Here is a 17,128-nt window from a genome sequence, read left to right on the forward strand (position 1 = left end):
TTGAGGCGGGTCCTGCTTTGTGCTGTAGGCCAAGATACCCAGGGCGGACCGGTTGTCCCGAAGGCCCAGCGAGCGGTCCGGATAGGCTGTAGGCCCCAAGAGGGCGGACCAGACGTGCCGAGGCTCGGAGAGTGGACCAGACCGACTGAAGGCTCGGTGCGGGCGGACCAGTCATACTGTAGACTCAGAGAGTGGACCAGGTGGATTGAAGGCCCGGTGCGGGCGGACTAATCACACTGCAGACTCGATGTATGTGGCTAGATTCGGAGAGTGGACCAGGTGGATTGAAGGCCCGGTGCGGGCGGACCAATCACACTGTAGACTCGAGGTATATGGCTAGACTTGGAGGGTGGACCAGGTGGACTGTTGGCCGGTGCGGCGGACCAGTCACACAGTAGACCCGAAGTGCATGGCTGTTCTGCGATCGGATATGTTATGGCATGTTATGCGTGTATGGTATATGTGGTTGGTATTTTGGGGATATCTCACTAAGCTTTCGGGCTTACAGTTGTGGTTTTATGTTTTTCAGGTTCTTCAGGAGACCGTGGCAAGGCGAAGGCGAAGGCGTGATCGTACCGCTCCTCGTGTTTATGTGGTGATGAGATTCTGGGAATACTTTAAATAAATTGTATTGAAAACCTTTTTGTAATAACTTTAATGGAATCAGGTTGTTTTTGAAAATTTTAAATTGGTTGGAATTTTTAGAGTGTTACAACAGACGGGTATATGATCCCTTATCTAAAGGATGTGTCACTGACTAGGTCAGAGTTAACATCGGGTTTTGAAAGGTTACGATTGCTAAGTCGGATCCAGAAGTCACATTGGCAGTTATAGTTATTAGATTTATCCAAGTGGGAGACTGTTGGATTTGGTGTCTAAGTGCATAACTATAACTGGGATGTACTTGACCCGATAGTAGCATGGTCCTTTTTGGGTTGCCTTTACCAGTGCAATTTGATAGGATGGATTTTGAGAATAAGGTTATTTATGCTTTATTAATATATTACAAGTATAATATATGAAATCATATTATTTAATTAATATTGATCAAGAATTAATTTGGAACTAAGTTTGTGGTCAAAAGAGACTAATTAAATTTATGGGGATTGATTACGTAAATCAATGATTCTTGTAGTGTGGGACAATGATCCACGATTATGTAAATGGACTAAACTAATCCATGGATAGTCCATGGAGCATGAGAATGTGGAAAGTCATTGGCTATTAGGGTTTACAAAGTGTAACCCCAGCATGCACAACACTATAAATAAGCCCCTCCTAGAGCCAAAATCGGTTGCCACTTACTTTCCAAGAGGGTGAAGTTGATTTTGTGCTAGTAACCTATTCTCTCAAGCCTCCTCTTACATATTGGTGTTTGTAAACCAATAGAGGTATCACACTTGAGTTGCTTAAGCTTTCAAAGGTCAAGAACTCTACCCTACTCAAGAGGTAAGCATCCAAACTAAGTTTATATGATATAGCTTCAATTGTATGCTAGCTAGGGAGAATGCTTTGTAAAATTGAAAATGCATGTATAATTAGAGAAAACATAGATCCAAAGCATTTAGGGTTGCATGTGCACCATAGGAGTGTTATAGTGCTCAAAACCTAACAATTATATGTATATAATCACATATGATTTATATGGACAATATTTGTTTTCATGTCTTTGATTCAATTGTTGTTCGCGTGTACATAATCATATGAAATTATATGTATCTATTCACATATGATTTATATAGACAATATTTATTTTCAAAATAAAATCATATGTGATTAGATATATACAATCACATGTGATTAAATATATTTAATCACATATGAGTAAAATGGACAAAGAACATTCATTGAATTGAGAACGCGAAGATGAATCTTGTCCAGATGTTTCATATGTGATTAGATACATGTAATCATATGTGATTATATGTATCCAATCACATATGATTTATGTAAACAATATTCATTTTTGCGTTTTTAGTTCCATAATTTTTCTCATGTATATAATCACATGTGATTAAAAACATATAATCACATATGATTAATAAATATAATCACACTTGATTAAACTAGACACCTACTACCCACCCACATACCCACCACCTCCACCACCACCTATGACTACCCACCACCAAGCACCCACCACCCATTTTATTCACATTTGATTTAAAACACTAGAAAAAAAATTATTGGATCGAGAATGCAAAAACAAATCTTAGATGGTGGGCGGTGTTCAGTGGGTAGTGGTAGCTATTGGGTGGTGTGTGGTGGGTGGGTGGGTGGTAGTGATGGGTGGTGGGTGGGTAAGTGGTAGTGGCGGGTGGTGGTGGTAGGTGGTTGTTGTAGGTGGTGGGTTTAATCACATATATTTATTTGCGTATGATTTATGTGGATAATATTATTTTCACGTCGATTCAATAATTTTTCTCATTTATTTAATCATATTTGATTAAGGTGGACAAAATTTGTTTTTGTCCATATAAATCATATGTGATTAAATAAATATAATTACATGTGATTATATACAACAAAACGAAAAAAAACAACTAGCGAATCGAGAAAACGAGAAGAAATTTTGTCCACATAAATCTTTTGTGATTAGATATGTATACTCACATGTGATTATATGTATTTAATCACATATGATGTATGTGGATAATATCCATTTCTTGTTTTCAATTAAATAGTTCTCGTGTATTTAATCACATGTGATCATATGTATTTAATCACATATGATTATACATATTCAATAACATGTGATTATATGTATTTAATCACATATACTTCATATGCAAAAGATTCATTTTCGCATTCTCGATTTAATAGTTGTTCATTGTCCACATTAATCATATGTGATTAAATACATATAATCACATGTGATTAAATACATGAAAAATTTTGTTGAAGAGAAAACGTGAAAATTAATCTTTTCAATATAAATCATATGTGATTAGATACACCATACATATAATCACATGTGATAATATATACGAGAACAATTATCGAATAAAACACTTAAAAACAAATCTTTTTCCACATACATCATACTTGATTTGATATATATATATATATATATATATATATATATATATATATATATATATATATATATATATATATATATATATATAGAGAGAGAGAGAGAGAGAGAGAGGTAGGTTCAAATGTTTCTCACATCTATTGTATGCTAGAATGCACCAATAAGAATTGAGTAAACATTAAATGTATATTAAATTATATCCATATTCATAAATCATTTTTATGGAAACTAATTTAATTCGTCATTAATATCAATAATAATATTTTTTCAGAATGAATTCATATATAAAATAATAAGAGTGTATCATAGGAGAACGAGAGTATATTCTACTAGAATACACCCTCATTCTTCATATTCCACACAAATTTATTGTATTTTAAGTGAGTGAGTCCTGAAATAATGTTATTGCTGACATAAAAACCTAGATACGAATTCATCCTGAAAGAATGTTATTGCTGACATTAATGACGAATTTAATTAATTTCCATCAAGAGAAAATTATAATTATGGATATCATTTAATATAATACAATTATGGAAACCATTTAATAACTATCATTATCTAATTAAATAATAATATAATTTTACTAAATTCCTATTGGTTCATTCTAGCACACAATAAATGTAAAAAACACTTTAACCTAGCCCTATATATATATATATATATATATATATATATATATATATATATATATATATATATATATATATATATAATCACATGTGATTAAATATAAGAGAACAACTAATGATCCGACATCACGTAATGCATATTATTCATATAAATCATATGTGATTAAAACATACAATCACATGTGATTGTATATGTCTAATCACATGTGATTTATGTTGTCACACCCCCAAACCGTTACGGCAGAAACGTTCAGGGGCGGAGGACGTGATGTACAGTATCACAACAATTACATAATAGTAATCAAAGCAAACACAACCATTACATTGATAAAATATAGTATTTACATTTGTGCATAACATAGTTTGTATGTGTATAACAAAATGTATAAAAGATGCGACTCCATAAAGCTTCATCTTCTCAAAACCCCGTGCGGGTGTACCTGTCTACTGGTTTCCTGATAATACAAGTGATTTTGAAAGTGTATCAACATTTAAGTTGGTGAGTTCATAAGTATGTTTATGAGATGGGAAAACTTGTCTTGGTTCCTTGAAAATGTTATAGCGTACTTCTAGAAAATCCAATATTTTCTTTAGTGAATAAAATGTAGTCTTTGACATTAAGACTAAAATGTATGTAATTATTGTATTCTGAAATAGTGAACTGTACTTTGAAATAGTAAGTTGCACTTTGAAGTAGTAAACCATAGTTTGTATTAGTAAAATGTAGTCTTATTAATAATTAAAACTATGTCATGAATGTTTCTTGAATTTGTATGGTGTACTAGTGTATCCCGTACTTAGAGAGGTAGCGTATCGTAGTAGTAGTGTTTGTATGAAAAACCTTTTGTATAAATGCATGGAATCCACCAACTATAGTGTAAAGTAGTGCATTGTAGTATAAAGTAACGTATTGTAGTTTCATTAATTAAAATAAAACCTTAGAAGTATGTTTATCCCTGTTTTAGTTGATACTATTGAGAGTTTCATATAACCATATTTGATATGAGTAGTGACCTCTACGACGTTCTTCAGGCGTCGTAATGTTATGATATTTGTCACCCCAGGCCTGTCGGCCTAGCTGTTGCAAGCAGCTCAGGTGCGGGATTGTCAGTCCCGTATAGATCTATACACAAATTCACACTCTCCCTCCAAGAGACTCTGGTTATAATTTATAGGACTTAGTACTGTACCCTGATAGGTATCCCAAAGTAGTGCCTCACAACCCTGTATTAACTAGTTTACGTGTAGTGTAGTAGTGTTCTCTTGTACTTGAAACCGTATGTATTACCTTGTAGTAGTGTACTTTGTACTGTAAATAATTATACTGAAATAATTATCTAGTAGTGCTTCCTTGAATTAGTGTAATAGAATAGTGTTCCATAAACTACACATATTATAGTTTATATACTTGTTTCTGTAGTACTCTTGAACTTTGTAAAATAGTGTAGTGATTCTCAACTATACCAATTATAGTTTAATTGTATACTCTGTAATGAACTAAAAACCTTTGCAATTTGTCAGTATGTGTAAAATAGTGATAGAAGATTTGTATAAAATTTCCTTTTGCTCTTCATGATACAAAAGGGTAATCAATATGTTTTATACTCACATATATTCCTAAAATATAATCAAGAGTAAAAAGGCAGTCGACTAAGTAATTCTATCCTAAACCCACAACCAAACAAGGAACATGATCTAGGGCGGAATTGTCAATTCTAAGTCTGTTGAAACTTATTTATATAAAAAAAATACATGTGAATATATTTTGTTAGAAATGTAGCAGTAATCAGTTTGGAAACAATTGCAATGGTTTGAAATCATTTGAATATTATCAGAGTTCTTGTGTTTTACTTATATCCCCCCCCCCCTCTTCTAAAAACATTGAAAATAGTGAAAACGTAGGGGTATGAACTCACCTCTAGTGCGTGTTAGAGTCTGGATACCAGAACTGTAGAGATGATCCTCATGCTAACATACGTGGGGATGATGGTATCCTAATATTATTTAAACATGTATTCGTATTTAAATTAGCGAAATAATTACTTAAAGTGTGAAACAACACTTAATCTATGTAAGGAATAATTACCGAGAATTATTAGAAGTGTTAAGAAAGGTTTTCGGTATAGCCTTCACCGAAATCCTTGATTTCGGTCTTAAAACCTCAACCGAGAACCAGGTTCTCGGTCTTATGGTGTTTTCGGTCGTAAACGAGTTCTCAGTCCAAGTGTTTTCGGTCAGCTTGAAGATTTGAAGATTTGAAAGTTATTCTTGGTGTTCTTGATGAAAAATATGAAGTTTTGAAGGATTTATCTTGAAGATTGGAAGGTTATTGCATGATGTTTGAGAGCAAAATGAGAGTATTTTCGGTTTAAAATGTGAGAAAACGACTGATTTTTGAGTGAAGATATATATATATATATATATATATATATATATATATATATATATATATATATATATATCGGTTGGGTTTTCGACCGGAAAGGGGGGTTCTCGGCCGAAATCTGTTTTCGGTCCGAGGAGTTTGAGGCCGAGAAGGGTTTTCGGTGCGAGGGTTCTCGGCTCCAAAGGGGGAAATGTTGATTTTTAAGTGCATTTTATTCCAAATACTTATATAAAAGCATCATTTATAAAATTTTAAATCATATTTTACCCTTATAAACTTAATGAAACAAATAAATCTCGAAATTATATTTAAAGGGTTTGACTATGCTTGAATTGAAAGTAACGTGTTGTTACGTATGTGGATAAAATACATTTATGTTATTCTCGTGTATTTAATCATATGTGATTATAGGTATCTAATCACATACGATTTATTTAGACAAAAACCAATCTTATCCATATAAATCATATGTATACATATAATCACATGTGGTAGTGGTGGTGAGGGTGTTGGTTTCGGGTGGTGGTAATGGGTGGTGTTTGGTGGGTAGTGGTGGTGATAGTTTTGGTGGGTGATGGGTAGTAGTGGTGGTGGTGATGGGTGATGCAGGTGGGTAGTGGTATTGGTGAGTAGTGGTCGGTGGTAGTGACAGTTGTTGGTAATGGTGGTGGGTGGTGGTGGTTATTGGTAGAGGTGGGTGGTGTGGGTGGTAGCGGCGGGTGGTAATTATGGTGGTGGGTGGTGAATGGTGTTGATGGTGGCGATTTTGGTGGGTGATGGGTGGGGTGGCGGTGATAAGTTGTGAGTAGTGTAGGTTAGTGGTGGGTCGTGGGTGGTAGTGGTGATGGGTGATGGAGGTAAGTGGTGGTGATGATGATAGGTGGTAGGTGGGGGTAGTTGTGGCAGGTGGTGGTAGTGGGTGTTGATTGGTGGTGGTAGTAGGTGGGTGGGGTGGTTGTAGTGGGTGGTGGGTGGGGGTGGTTGTAGTGGGTGGTGATGGGTGGTGGTGGTGGGTGGTGGTGGCGGGTGGTGGGTGTGGGATGGTGATGGTAGTGGGTGGTGGTTTTGATGGGTGGTAAGTGGGGGTAATGGTGGTCGGTGGTGATGGGTGGTGGATGGTGTCCATGGTTGGCAGTGGTGAGTAGTGATGATGGTGGTGGTTTTCGTAGGTGGTGGTGATGGTCTCGACGGCGGGTGTAGGGATGTTGATCGGGTAAAATTTTCGGGTTTCGGGTAATTCGGGTTTTTCATATAAAAAAATTTACCCGTTACCCTACCCAAATTAAATTCGGGTAATGGGTCGGGTAAGGGTAATTCGGGTATTACCCGTTTTAAATTTTTTTTTTTAATTTTTTGATGGCACCTAAAAATAAATGTAATGAAATAAGTATGTCATGCTAAATTTTGAACATTGAGATTTTTTACTCAATAATATTTGAGATAACAAGTATTCTTTCCAAACTTTCGATCTTGGGTTGAATTCTTTATTTTTTTTTTCTATTTTTCTTGTGGAACTTGATCATTGGTTGGGTTGTCAACTTCAATCGTCTCATCTTCTACTTCAATATAGTCATCCATTGGTGACAAATACCAACGAAGAGCGGATGAGGTACGAGGATTTTTTGACGTGGGGAAAGTAGAACGAGCCTCAACGAGAGAAATTGGGATTTGGGAATTAGGAGGGTTAGATAAACTCATAAAGGGACATTATTTCTTATATATATTTCGGGTAATCGGGTATACCCGAAACCCAAACAACTTACCCTTTACTCGACCCGAAAAAAATTCGGGTTACCCACTTATCCGAAAAAATTAACCCGATACCCGATTTACCCATAACCCGAAAAAATCGGGTGGGTAACGGGTATTTTTGACAGGGCTAGGCGGGTGGTGGTGGTGTTGTTTGGGGGGTGAGTTATGTTAGTTAGTGAGTTTTTTTTTAATTTTTTAATTTTTTTACTTATTTTTTTATTTATATTAATTTTATTTGATGATTTTAATTTAAAAAAATTATATTGTCCAAATTTATTCTTGAATGTTCTCACAATAAGAAATATTCTCGATTTAATGTTCCCCTATATATAATAAAAAGGTTGTATACAAACATAGAAACTTGAAATATGAAAAAAACAAACATAGAGGAGATGAAACAAAGTAGCATGCATCAAAATAGATAGATGAGATAGATCTAAAAATATACAGTTTTGAAATAATAATATTAGTAAACATTAAAATTTAAGAATAGAAATACGCAGCAGTGATACGATCTCTGAGGTAGTCTCCACTACGGACTGGAGGAAACCTACACACTCACCATCCCGTTCAAATTCAAATTCAAATTCCAATTCCAAACGATATATATATATATATATATATATATATATATATATATATATATATATATATATATATATATATATATATATATATATATATATATATATAGAGAGAGAGAGAGAGAGAGAGAGAGAGAGAGATAGGTTCAAACGAAAACAATTGTGCAAACGAGAATGCAAGAATATGGTTTAATAATATGTGAATACTTAATCACATTTGATTAATACATATAATAAAAAAGAGTAAATTACACGGATCGTCCTTATGGTTTGGGATAATTTGCATGCTTGGTCCCTAACTTATTTTTTTAACTCGAAAGGTCTCTACTGTTTATTTTTGTTACACACTTGGTCCCTACAGTTTGTTTTTGTTACGCACTTGGTCTCTATCTTACTTAAAAAAACTATTATTTAAATAGGAAAAAATGATGAGGTAAGTAAGGCAAAATGAGGGGGGTGGGGTTGGGGGTGTGTTATTTAAATAAATTAAAAAAATCATGGGAAAAATAATATTTTTAGGTAAGACAGGGACTAAAAGCGTAACAAAAACAAACAATAGAGGCCTTCCGAGTTAAAAAATGAAGTTAGGGACCAAACATGCAAATTACCTAAACCATAGGGACCATTCTTGTAAGTTACTCAATAAAAAAATGTGAAAAATAAAAAAACCGTATTTTTATATTAAAAGAAGTATTTCATTCTAAGAATTAAAAATTAAATTTTTTAATATAATCAAGAAAAGGAATCGGAAAAAATAACATTATAAATATAATCAAGATTCCGGAAAAAATAACATTATAAATGGACACGCAAACACTACCTTTTTGGTAGTGTCTAGTCTCAATGTGAATGATTATCTGGAGTTTGATTTCAAAATCTTTCCTAATAAATAAAGATATTTTTGTTATATGTATTTTCATTTATTTTGCCACATGTAATATTACATATGGTTATTTTAAATTAATTTTTATTGCACATGTTATTTTATAGTTTTTTCATTTTATTAAATTGTAGATATTATTTAAATACAATAATAAATACATATCAATTTCATTAATGAACTTTTCTTCTAATTTTCAAAATTACTAATTTAAAAGATTCAATAAATTTCTTTATTTATTTATCTAATTTATTTTTTTAAATTTAAAAGAAAAAAAACACTTTAATTTTTATAATTCAATATTTTCTCATTTTTCTTTTAAATTTAAAATTTTCAAATATTTAGAATTTTGTATTTAATTTTTTTTTAAATAAACCATATAATACATGTATCTCACACCTAATAGTGTTAATATATGTTTGTTTACTTCTACATATTTTAAACGTGTACAATAATAATTGACTAGATTTTGGTATGCGTTTTGGATTTTGCTATTTGTGGTGAGAAAGCAATTGCATGTTTTTGTTGGATTTTATATTATGTGCATAGTTTGGAATTACTCTCCGTGATGATGAGCAAGTATAGAGTTATAATAGACCATAGTGCTTGATTGTCTTTTATTTTGTTTCTCGTTGCTTTCCCACGTCTCAAGCGTATAGGATCTTATATCTTATATAAGCTAATATCCATGTAACAACAAACTAAGGCCTCGTTTGTTTTTCTACAAAGGTACTTTTTTAGCATTTTTTCCTTCTGAAAGGTAGACGTTTCGCAAGTGCACGTCTTCTTCCGCAAACTTGGAAAAAGACAAAAAAACATTTAACCACTTCAAAAACAAACAGCACCTAAAAGACTTTTGGATTTTATTTTTTTAAATTAAATTAATCTTTCCTTAAACATTGTAAAAAAAATATCCAAGATTTAATTAACAGTACTATATTAATGATTTTGTAATTAAATAGATTTTTAAGTCATAATTTTAAATTTGATTAAACTTGTTTTTTTTTATATGGGTAAGTCTCAACATTTTTGGAAAAGTTTCACTTCAGTCCCACAAATTTTTTTTGAACGTAAAAGTCTCAATCATTTCATTTTGGCTCAAATTTACAAAAAATCCTTTTTTTTTCTTTTAACAGGAAATCACATATTATCGTGTAAAATCAAATAAAAAACAGAAAATTAGGACTAAAATGAAACTTTTCCGATAACGACTTTTCTGACAATTTTCCTTTTTACGTGTGTGAAATAAGAAGGTTGTTCTTCATTTTTCTTTTTGTGACGGCAAGACGAAAGGGACCAGACCATGTGTATTTTACTATTTTTCCAAGACTACCAAGAATTTCTTTCGAAAAACATGTGACTCCGTCTTTTTTCAAGAATGAAGCTTATTCTTTCAAAAATGGTTAGAATAACAGATTTCTTAATTGTTTTTGTTGTAATTATTAGCTTTTAGAGTGATATATATATATATATATATATATATATATATATATATATATATATATATATATATATATATTTCAAAAATGACAGTAATATGTTTTAGAGTGACTTCGTTATATTCTTAGGCGGCGTTTGGTTTGAAGAATGTTTATAAAAGAATTGGAATTTATCAGGAATTGGAATCCAATTATATTGTCTGTTTGGTCGGCAAGAAATTAAATTGGAATCAAATTCCATATTTTGTTTGGATCGCAAGAAATATAACTGGAAAAATGTAAAATGAAATAATTGACCTTTTTTTGCTTAATTTTACTGTTTTATAAGTTATATATGGTGATGGTGGCGGTGGCAGTGGCAGTGGTACGCGATGGTGGCGTTGATGGATGATAGCAGTAACGTCATGGTAGTTGTGGTGATAGGTGGCTGGTAGGGTCGGTGGTGGTGGTGGCAGCAGTGGTGGTGGTTGCGGTGAAGGTGGGGGTGGGGGTGGGGATGGGGGTGATGGTGGTGGAGATGATGGGTGATGGTGACAGGTGGTAGGTGATGGTGGCGATGGCAGTGGCGGTGGTGGCGGCGGCCGTGATTGTGGTGGCTGGTGGCGGTAGCAGTGGTGGTGGCATTAGTGATGGTGCTGGTGATAGGTGGTTGTAACAGTAACGGAATACACTTTCCAATTGGAATTAATTCCATCCAAAGTTAGAAGGAATTCACTTTCATTTATTTGGTAGAAAAAAATTCATTTACAAATCCAATTCCATCTCAAAAAGTTGAACCAAACACATTTCTGTGATGAGATTGGATTCCAATTCCCCCAATTTCATTACATTCCAGCAAACCAAACAGGCCCTTAATTGTTTTTGCTTAAATTATTATGCTTAAAGGATGACAATGTATTTCTTCAAGAATAAAACGTATTCTTTTAAGAAAGTTTAGAATTTAATATGTGTGTCATTGTTTTTGTTGTTATTCTTTCAAAAATGTCTTAACTTTTTAAAAAGAATTACCCTGTAATCAGCCTACAAATAATAATGATTTGTAAATGTTTTATCCGCCAAAATAAATGTATTGCCTAAAAATCCCGATTTGACTTATTTGATTATACACAAAAAGTCTATTTTACCCATTTTAAAGAGTTTAAATTTAAAAACATTATTTCTTTTCATTGATAATGATAAGCTTTGATTTCATAAATGTAATGACTGTGATTGTGTTATAGATTCAGATTTGATGATAACATATCATGATGATACATACCGTGGAGGAGATGATTCGGTGCAGCAACTTTTCAAGCACTCCACCATACAATCCGGGTTAGGATCCAAAAAGAAGGCCATCTGCATATCAATCATATTTTCTCTTCTACATGTTAATTCTTACCGAAACCGAACATATCATATATAATAACCAACCAATACAAAGACTGTGATTTCACTGGTAAGGAGAAAGTAATTACAGAATATCGCTCTTTCCCAGTTGGCATAACTCGGTGTAGTGTTGATCTGCAAATATTAGATTTGTCAACTTCAATTTCAATTTGTGTGAAAGAAAAATTAATAATAATAATAATAATTGCCTAATTGGTTTGGATTTTACCTGAACAAACAATTAGTCCATCTTTCCATCATGTCCCCAAGATTAACAATGAAGGCCCTGCACAGCACCACCACAAAATTAAAATATATATATATATATATATATATATATATATATATATATATATATTCTAAAAGAAAAAGAATGATATCAATAAACAAATGACAAAATATTCTCCCAACTACTCACCCCTTCACATGACTTACATTCTCCCAAGTCCGTGGCTGCTTATGTTTTTCCTTACACACCTATCCTATCAATACCACAAGAAATGATCAATAACTCACATAAACTTTTAAATAATGATTATTTAAAATAAAAAAAAAAATAATAATAAAAAAAAAAAAAAAAACATTACCTGGAGACCAGGAACACCATCTGTTGCCAGAAGCGTGATCATTCCATAATCAGAATGTGCAGAGGCACCATATACAACCTCTTCCTCCTCAATTTCACCTGCTGCTTCATTTAATCCTGGATAGTGCAGAAGTCGTAGAAAACCATACGGTTTATCTAAAGCTCCTATTTTTTTAAAGAAATCGTCTTCCAAATTTAAAGCCAATGCAATCAAAGTGCTCAACCGTTCCCCAGTAGACCTGTTAATCACACCCCCATCAGAATATTAACAAATTCATAAAAAAAAAAAAAAAAGGAACAAAGCAACACTTACAAGACTTTTTTGTAGTACTTCTCCATTAAGAATCTCCAACAAGGTAATATCTCTGCCAGATAGTAAGAATGGAGCTGAAGAAACAAGTTGCATCTGTGCAAATATAATAACAATAGCCAATAGGAGTACGTACCTGTAGAAGGCCATAGATTCAGATGACTCTCTTCACCTTCTAAAGGACCGATATGGAATGTTTCTTTTAAATCCCCTGCAGTTAAATAAATAAATTATACAAGAACTGAAACCTGTGAACAAATTAAACTAGCGGAAGCCTGAAGAATGACATGCACCTTTAGAAGTTGTAGAGGAATCAAGGTTCTCAGCATATATTGGGGCGAAACCCACATCGTCCTTGCGACCCAATTTCATTTTTTCTTCAAGTGGAAGCGAAAAAAACTTTCTACTTTCATCAAACACGCTTTCTAAAAGTTCTTCCTCTACCCCATGATTGACTAGATAAAAGAAGCCATACTCCATACACGCCTAATTCATCAAAACTAAAAAAATGAGTTGGCTAGATTTCCAAAAAAAAACATTATTAACAAGGTCATGTCCTGGTAAACAGATTATTACAATTAAACATTTTTTAGTCTTAGGTAAGTTGAACATAAATCTTTTTTTTTTTTTTTTTATACCCAAACTGATCAGCTGATTAGTAAGATTAATACAAAGTTGCCCTAATATCCACTTTAAACAATTGTTTATCTATCTCTTCTATTTTAATCGTTCCATCATCTTTGTAATCGTCAAATTCAAGAATCAGGAGCAATGCCGTCGACGTAAGCACATTAAAATCGTCTTCATTTTAATTTTTCTGTTATAGCGATTTTGCGGATGTGTGTGTGTGTTGGCATACTGTACAAACTTTTGAATCAACTTTAAAGGCCAAAAAGTTGACAAATCTATTTCGATGTATTATGTGTAGATAATATATTGAGTTATTGAGGGGTACCATGGTTTAAAGTAGAATAAAAGGAAAAGGAGAAGGTATAGATTGCATATTCAGATAGTCAAAGCAATGTTTACAGATATAAATTCAAGCACAAAAAAAAAAAAAAAAGGAGGACAAGAACCCAAATCAAGATGTAGGGTAAAAGATATAATTTCGATGAGTTAGAAGAGTTGATAAAATTAGTGGCAGTTTAGAGATTAATTATAAGTTCATAATGAAGAATAATAAACAATAAAAGAAGAACCTGCCGGATAGAGTTAGCAGTGGAGATTCGATCTGATGAAGAAAGATCGATAACGGGAAGCACCACAGATTCCGCCATTTTTGGTCGAATATCTGGTTTTGTTCCGCTCTCTGTTTGCATAGATTGATAAATAGAGTCTTTTCTACCGCCGTATCTACTATTTAGCAGTGGCATTTGTTTGGAAGAGGACATCCATCCTTTTAGGGCTGAGTTATCCAAAAAAAAAAAAAAAACACGTGCTTCGTGTGCCAACAAGGAGCCACAAATTTAAAATGAATAAATGATTTCACATATGATATGTACAACATTTCTGGATTTCCCTCCCTCCCTCCCACCTACAGGCTACAGTCCCACTCCTTCACCACACGATTTCTGGATTTCCATTGTTTTTTCTCGTCATTCCAATCTTGATCCCTAGACAGCTGATGCGATTTATCTCATTTCATATCAAGCCCTAGTAATTTTTCCTTGTTTGTCATTTTCACACAAACCCCATTTAACAAACTTCCTTCTTGACCTAAAAGCTTTTCACTATATTATATACTTTATTATGAGTTTTCTTGTTTCACTTTCCTTGTACCCATTTTGGTTTATACCAGCATCAGTAACACATATACTTGTTTGATTATTCACTGGATGATTAGCACCCAATCTGGTTGTCTGGGCATCAAGTTTAGTTTTCTCCGATATTGACACGCCCCAAGAATTCCCCTTGTTTTAATCAAGATTCTGTAAGTTGATTTTTTTATTTTTATTTTTTTTTATTTTTTTTTTTTTTAAGATTATAGAATTTAATAATTTTAGTGGTATCATATTTGTATATAAGTAGGTTCTGGGACTTATTTTTGTGGTGTAGATTGGAGTAATGGATTTGAATCTGATTGATGCAAAATCAGTTTTTGTGTCAAATTTGATTGGTCCAAAAGGGATTTTGTCTTTCTCCACCTCCAACTTCATGTCCAGTTCTCTTAAGGTTTCTCCCCTCCTCTGTTCTTACAAAGGTATTGTAATTTGTTTTACTGCAATATTTATGTCAATCAAGATGGTTATTTTTGCAATTTGAATTGAATGGTCGATAATTATCGTAATTTTCCCAACTTATGTGTTGAAAATTATTAAAAAGTGCAGACTTGATTATTGATCGATTGAAATATCTCTTATTGTTTAAAGGTAAGGCTGCTTGTTTGAGTAGTTCAGAAGGTGCTATTACTCTGGTTGGACAAGAAAAATATGGCGTTGAAACTTATTCATATAGATTTGATGGTGCAAATGGCAGAAACCCTAGTATTTTCTTCAGGGAAAAACGAGTTCTTGATGGATTTAATGATGAGTATGGTGGAGTCGTTGTAAATCCAGAAAAACTACCATTTAACACTAATGTCTTTGCCTCTACTCTTCGTTCATCTCTTTCAATTTGGAGGAGAGAGGTAAAATTCATATCAGTTCCATTCCATCCAAAAAGTAATTTTTATTCCAATTTTTCGGCATATGTTTTTTGGTTACAATGTTTATTGATTCTAATTGCAGGGTAAAAAAGGGATTTGGCTAAAGTTGCCACTAGAAAAATGTGATCTTGTTCCTATAGCAGTAAGGGTAAGCCTTTTCCTTTTCCTAGTTATAAAATATTTGTAAGTAAGGTTTGAGGTTTGAGGTTTGAGGTTTATTAATTTGTGTGTTGCACTTACAGGAAGGGTTTCAGTATCATCATGCAGAAGCAGGATACGTTATGATGACATATTGGATTCCTAAATCTAATGAACCATGTATGCTGCCCGCCAATGCTTCCCATCAAGTAGGAGTTGGGGGTTTCGTGATGAACCACAAAAATGAGGTTCCAAAATCCAAAATAATTTTAAATTTAAATTAATAAAATAAATTTAAAGCATAACATGTTTGTTGCAGGTTCTTGTGGTTCAAGAAAAACATTGTGCGCCTGACCTTGTTGGCCTTTGGAAGCTACCAACTGGGTTCATTCTTGAGGTGTGCATTCTTAAAACTTAAAATAAAATAAAAAAAACACACTTGCTTTCTTTCCACAACAATTACTCTTGTTAGTTGTTAATATTTAAAATAAAATAAATGTGTAACCAGTCGGAGGAGATTTTCACCGGAGCTGTAAGAGAAGTGAAGGAGGAAACCGGGGTAAGAATTAATCCATGAAAATTTATACTTTAACATAATGATTTATCACCTTATTGTTATTATTATTGTTATTTTCAGATATCAACTGAATTTTTGGAAGTTATTGCGTTCAGGTATGCTGATAATATCAACTATCGAGTTTTGACTTGTTGTTCATCTGTACAATTATTATTTCCCTGATTTAGTAAATGTACAGGCATGCACACAATGTCGCTTTTGAAAAATCAGATTTATTTTTCATCTGTATGCTGAGACCGATTTCAACGGAGATCAAGATTGATGACCTTGAAGTTCAAGCAGCCAAGGTAAAATGGGTAAACAATTTATTGATTTTAATTTGGTTTGGTTTGTATTTATTAATGCATGCACATTTATATATTATAGTGGATGCCGTTGATGGAGTTTGTAGAGCAACCATTAATCAAAGGTGACAACATGTTCAAGAAAATCATTGACATGTGTATTGCTAGGATTGGGAAGCGCTACTGTGGGTTATCTGTTCATAAAGTCGTCTCCAAGTTTGACAACAGACTCTCTTCTTTGTATTATAACGTTGTTGATCATCAAACTCATGGTTGCTCCGATGATTATTGCTCCACTCCTATACTTGAACAACAAATCAACTAGTGGGAGCGTTGTTTGTTTTCAAGTCTTCCCCTACCTTCAACTTTGATTTCTATGTTGTATCTATCTCTACTTATTTTGTTAAACAAATGTTGTAACTAGATGTGACATGTATATAAAGTCATAACTGTATAGATTATTATTATTAAAATTCAGATGGGTTACATCCTTAGCTTATCACCAAGTAGT

General features: G+C 33.1%; 2 protein-coding genes across 4 annotated transcripts; one reads left to right on the plus strand and one right to left on the minus strand.

Annotated features, from left to right (window-relative positions):
* Positions 1–3,964: 3,964 nt before the first annotated feature.
* On the minus strand, positions 3,965–14,359 carry LOC145091314 (2-oxoglutarate (2OG) and Fe(II)-dependent oxygenase superfamily protein). 3 transcript variants are annotated; one of them, XM_079029008.1, is made up of 10 exons: positions 14,174–14,359; positions 13,268–13,460; positions 13,111–13,185; positions 12,978–13,029; positions 12,666–12,903; positions 12,497–12,555; positions 12,308–12,364; positions 12,168–12,213; positions 11,969–12,048; positions 3,965–4,124 (listed from the first exon to the last, which is right to left on the minus strand). In XM_079029008.1, exons 1-10 carry the CDS (start codon positions 14,345–14,347, stop codon positions 4,088–4,090), a joined length of 1,011 nt encoding a protein of 336 aa, XP_078885134.1. In that variant the 5' UTR covers positions 14,348–14,359; the 3' UTR covers positions 3,965–4,087. The 3 variants fall into 3 exon arrangements, with proteins under 3 accessions (XP_078885134.1, XP_078885135.1, XP_078885133.1); XM_079029009.1 differs by lacking the exon at positions 3,965–4,124 and adding an exon at positions 8,201–8,357 and having other exon boundaries at positions 14,178–14,359; XM_079029007.1 differs by lacking the exon at positions 3,965–4,124 and adding an exon at positions 8,201–8,357.
* A 106-nt stretch (positions 14,360–14,465) lies between these two features.
* Positions 14,466–17,116, plus strand: NUDT8 (nudix hydrolase homolog 8). The gene is made up of 10 exons (XM_079029005.1): positions 14,466–14,904; positions 15,030–15,174; positions 15,344–15,600; positions 15,701–15,766; positions 15,861–16,004; positions 16,076–16,153; positions 16,265–16,315; positions 16,394–16,428; positions 16,512–16,620; positions 16,700–17,116. Exons 2-10 carry the CDS (start codon positions 15,039–15,041, stop codon positions 16,940–16,942), a joined length of 1,119 nt encoding a protein of 372 aa, XP_078885131.1. The 5' UTR covers positions 14,466–14,904; positions 15,030–15,038; the 3' UTR covers positions 16,943–17,116.
* The last annotated feature ends 12 nt before the right edge of the window (positions 17,117–17,128 follow it).

Source organism: Lactuca serriola, chromosome 3, assembly GCF_051521515.1.
Source record: "Lactuca serriola cultivar US96UC23 chromosome 3, Lser_US96UC23_V15, whole genome shotgun sequence".
In the NCBI taxonomy this organism is placed as follows: domain Eukaryota; kingdom Viridiplantae; phylum Streptophyta; class Magnoliopsida; order Asterales; family Asteraceae; genus Lactuca; species Lactuca serriola.

Excerpts from the sequence above, each read along its gene's own strand:
- NUDT8 (XM_079029005.1), top strand. The coding sequence starts at position 15,039 with ATGGATTTGAATCTGATTGATGCAAAATCAGTTTTTGTGTCAAATTTG. Across the intron at positions 16,154-16,264 it reads CAACTGGGTTCATTCTTGAG|TCGGAGGAGATTTTCACCGG; the intron begins GTGTGCATTCTT and ends ATGTGTAACCAG. Across the intron at positions 16,429-16,511 it reads TTGGAAGTTATTGCGTTCAG|GCATGCACACAATGTCGCTT; the intron begins GTATGCTGATAA and ends GTAAATGTACAG.
- LOC145091314 (XM_079029007.1), bottom strand. The coding sequence starts at position 14,347 with ATGCCACTGCTAAATAGTAGATACGGCGGTAGAAAAGACTCTATTTAT. Across the intron at positions 12,365-12,496 it reads AATGTAAGTCATGTGAAGGG|GGCCTTCATTGTTAATCTTG; the intron begins GTGAGTAGTTGG and ends GGTGCTGTGCAG. Across the intron at positions 12,214-12,307 it reads TGGACTAATTGTTTGTTCAG|ATCAACACTACACCGAGTTA; the intron begins GTAAAATCCAAA and ends TAATATTTGCAG.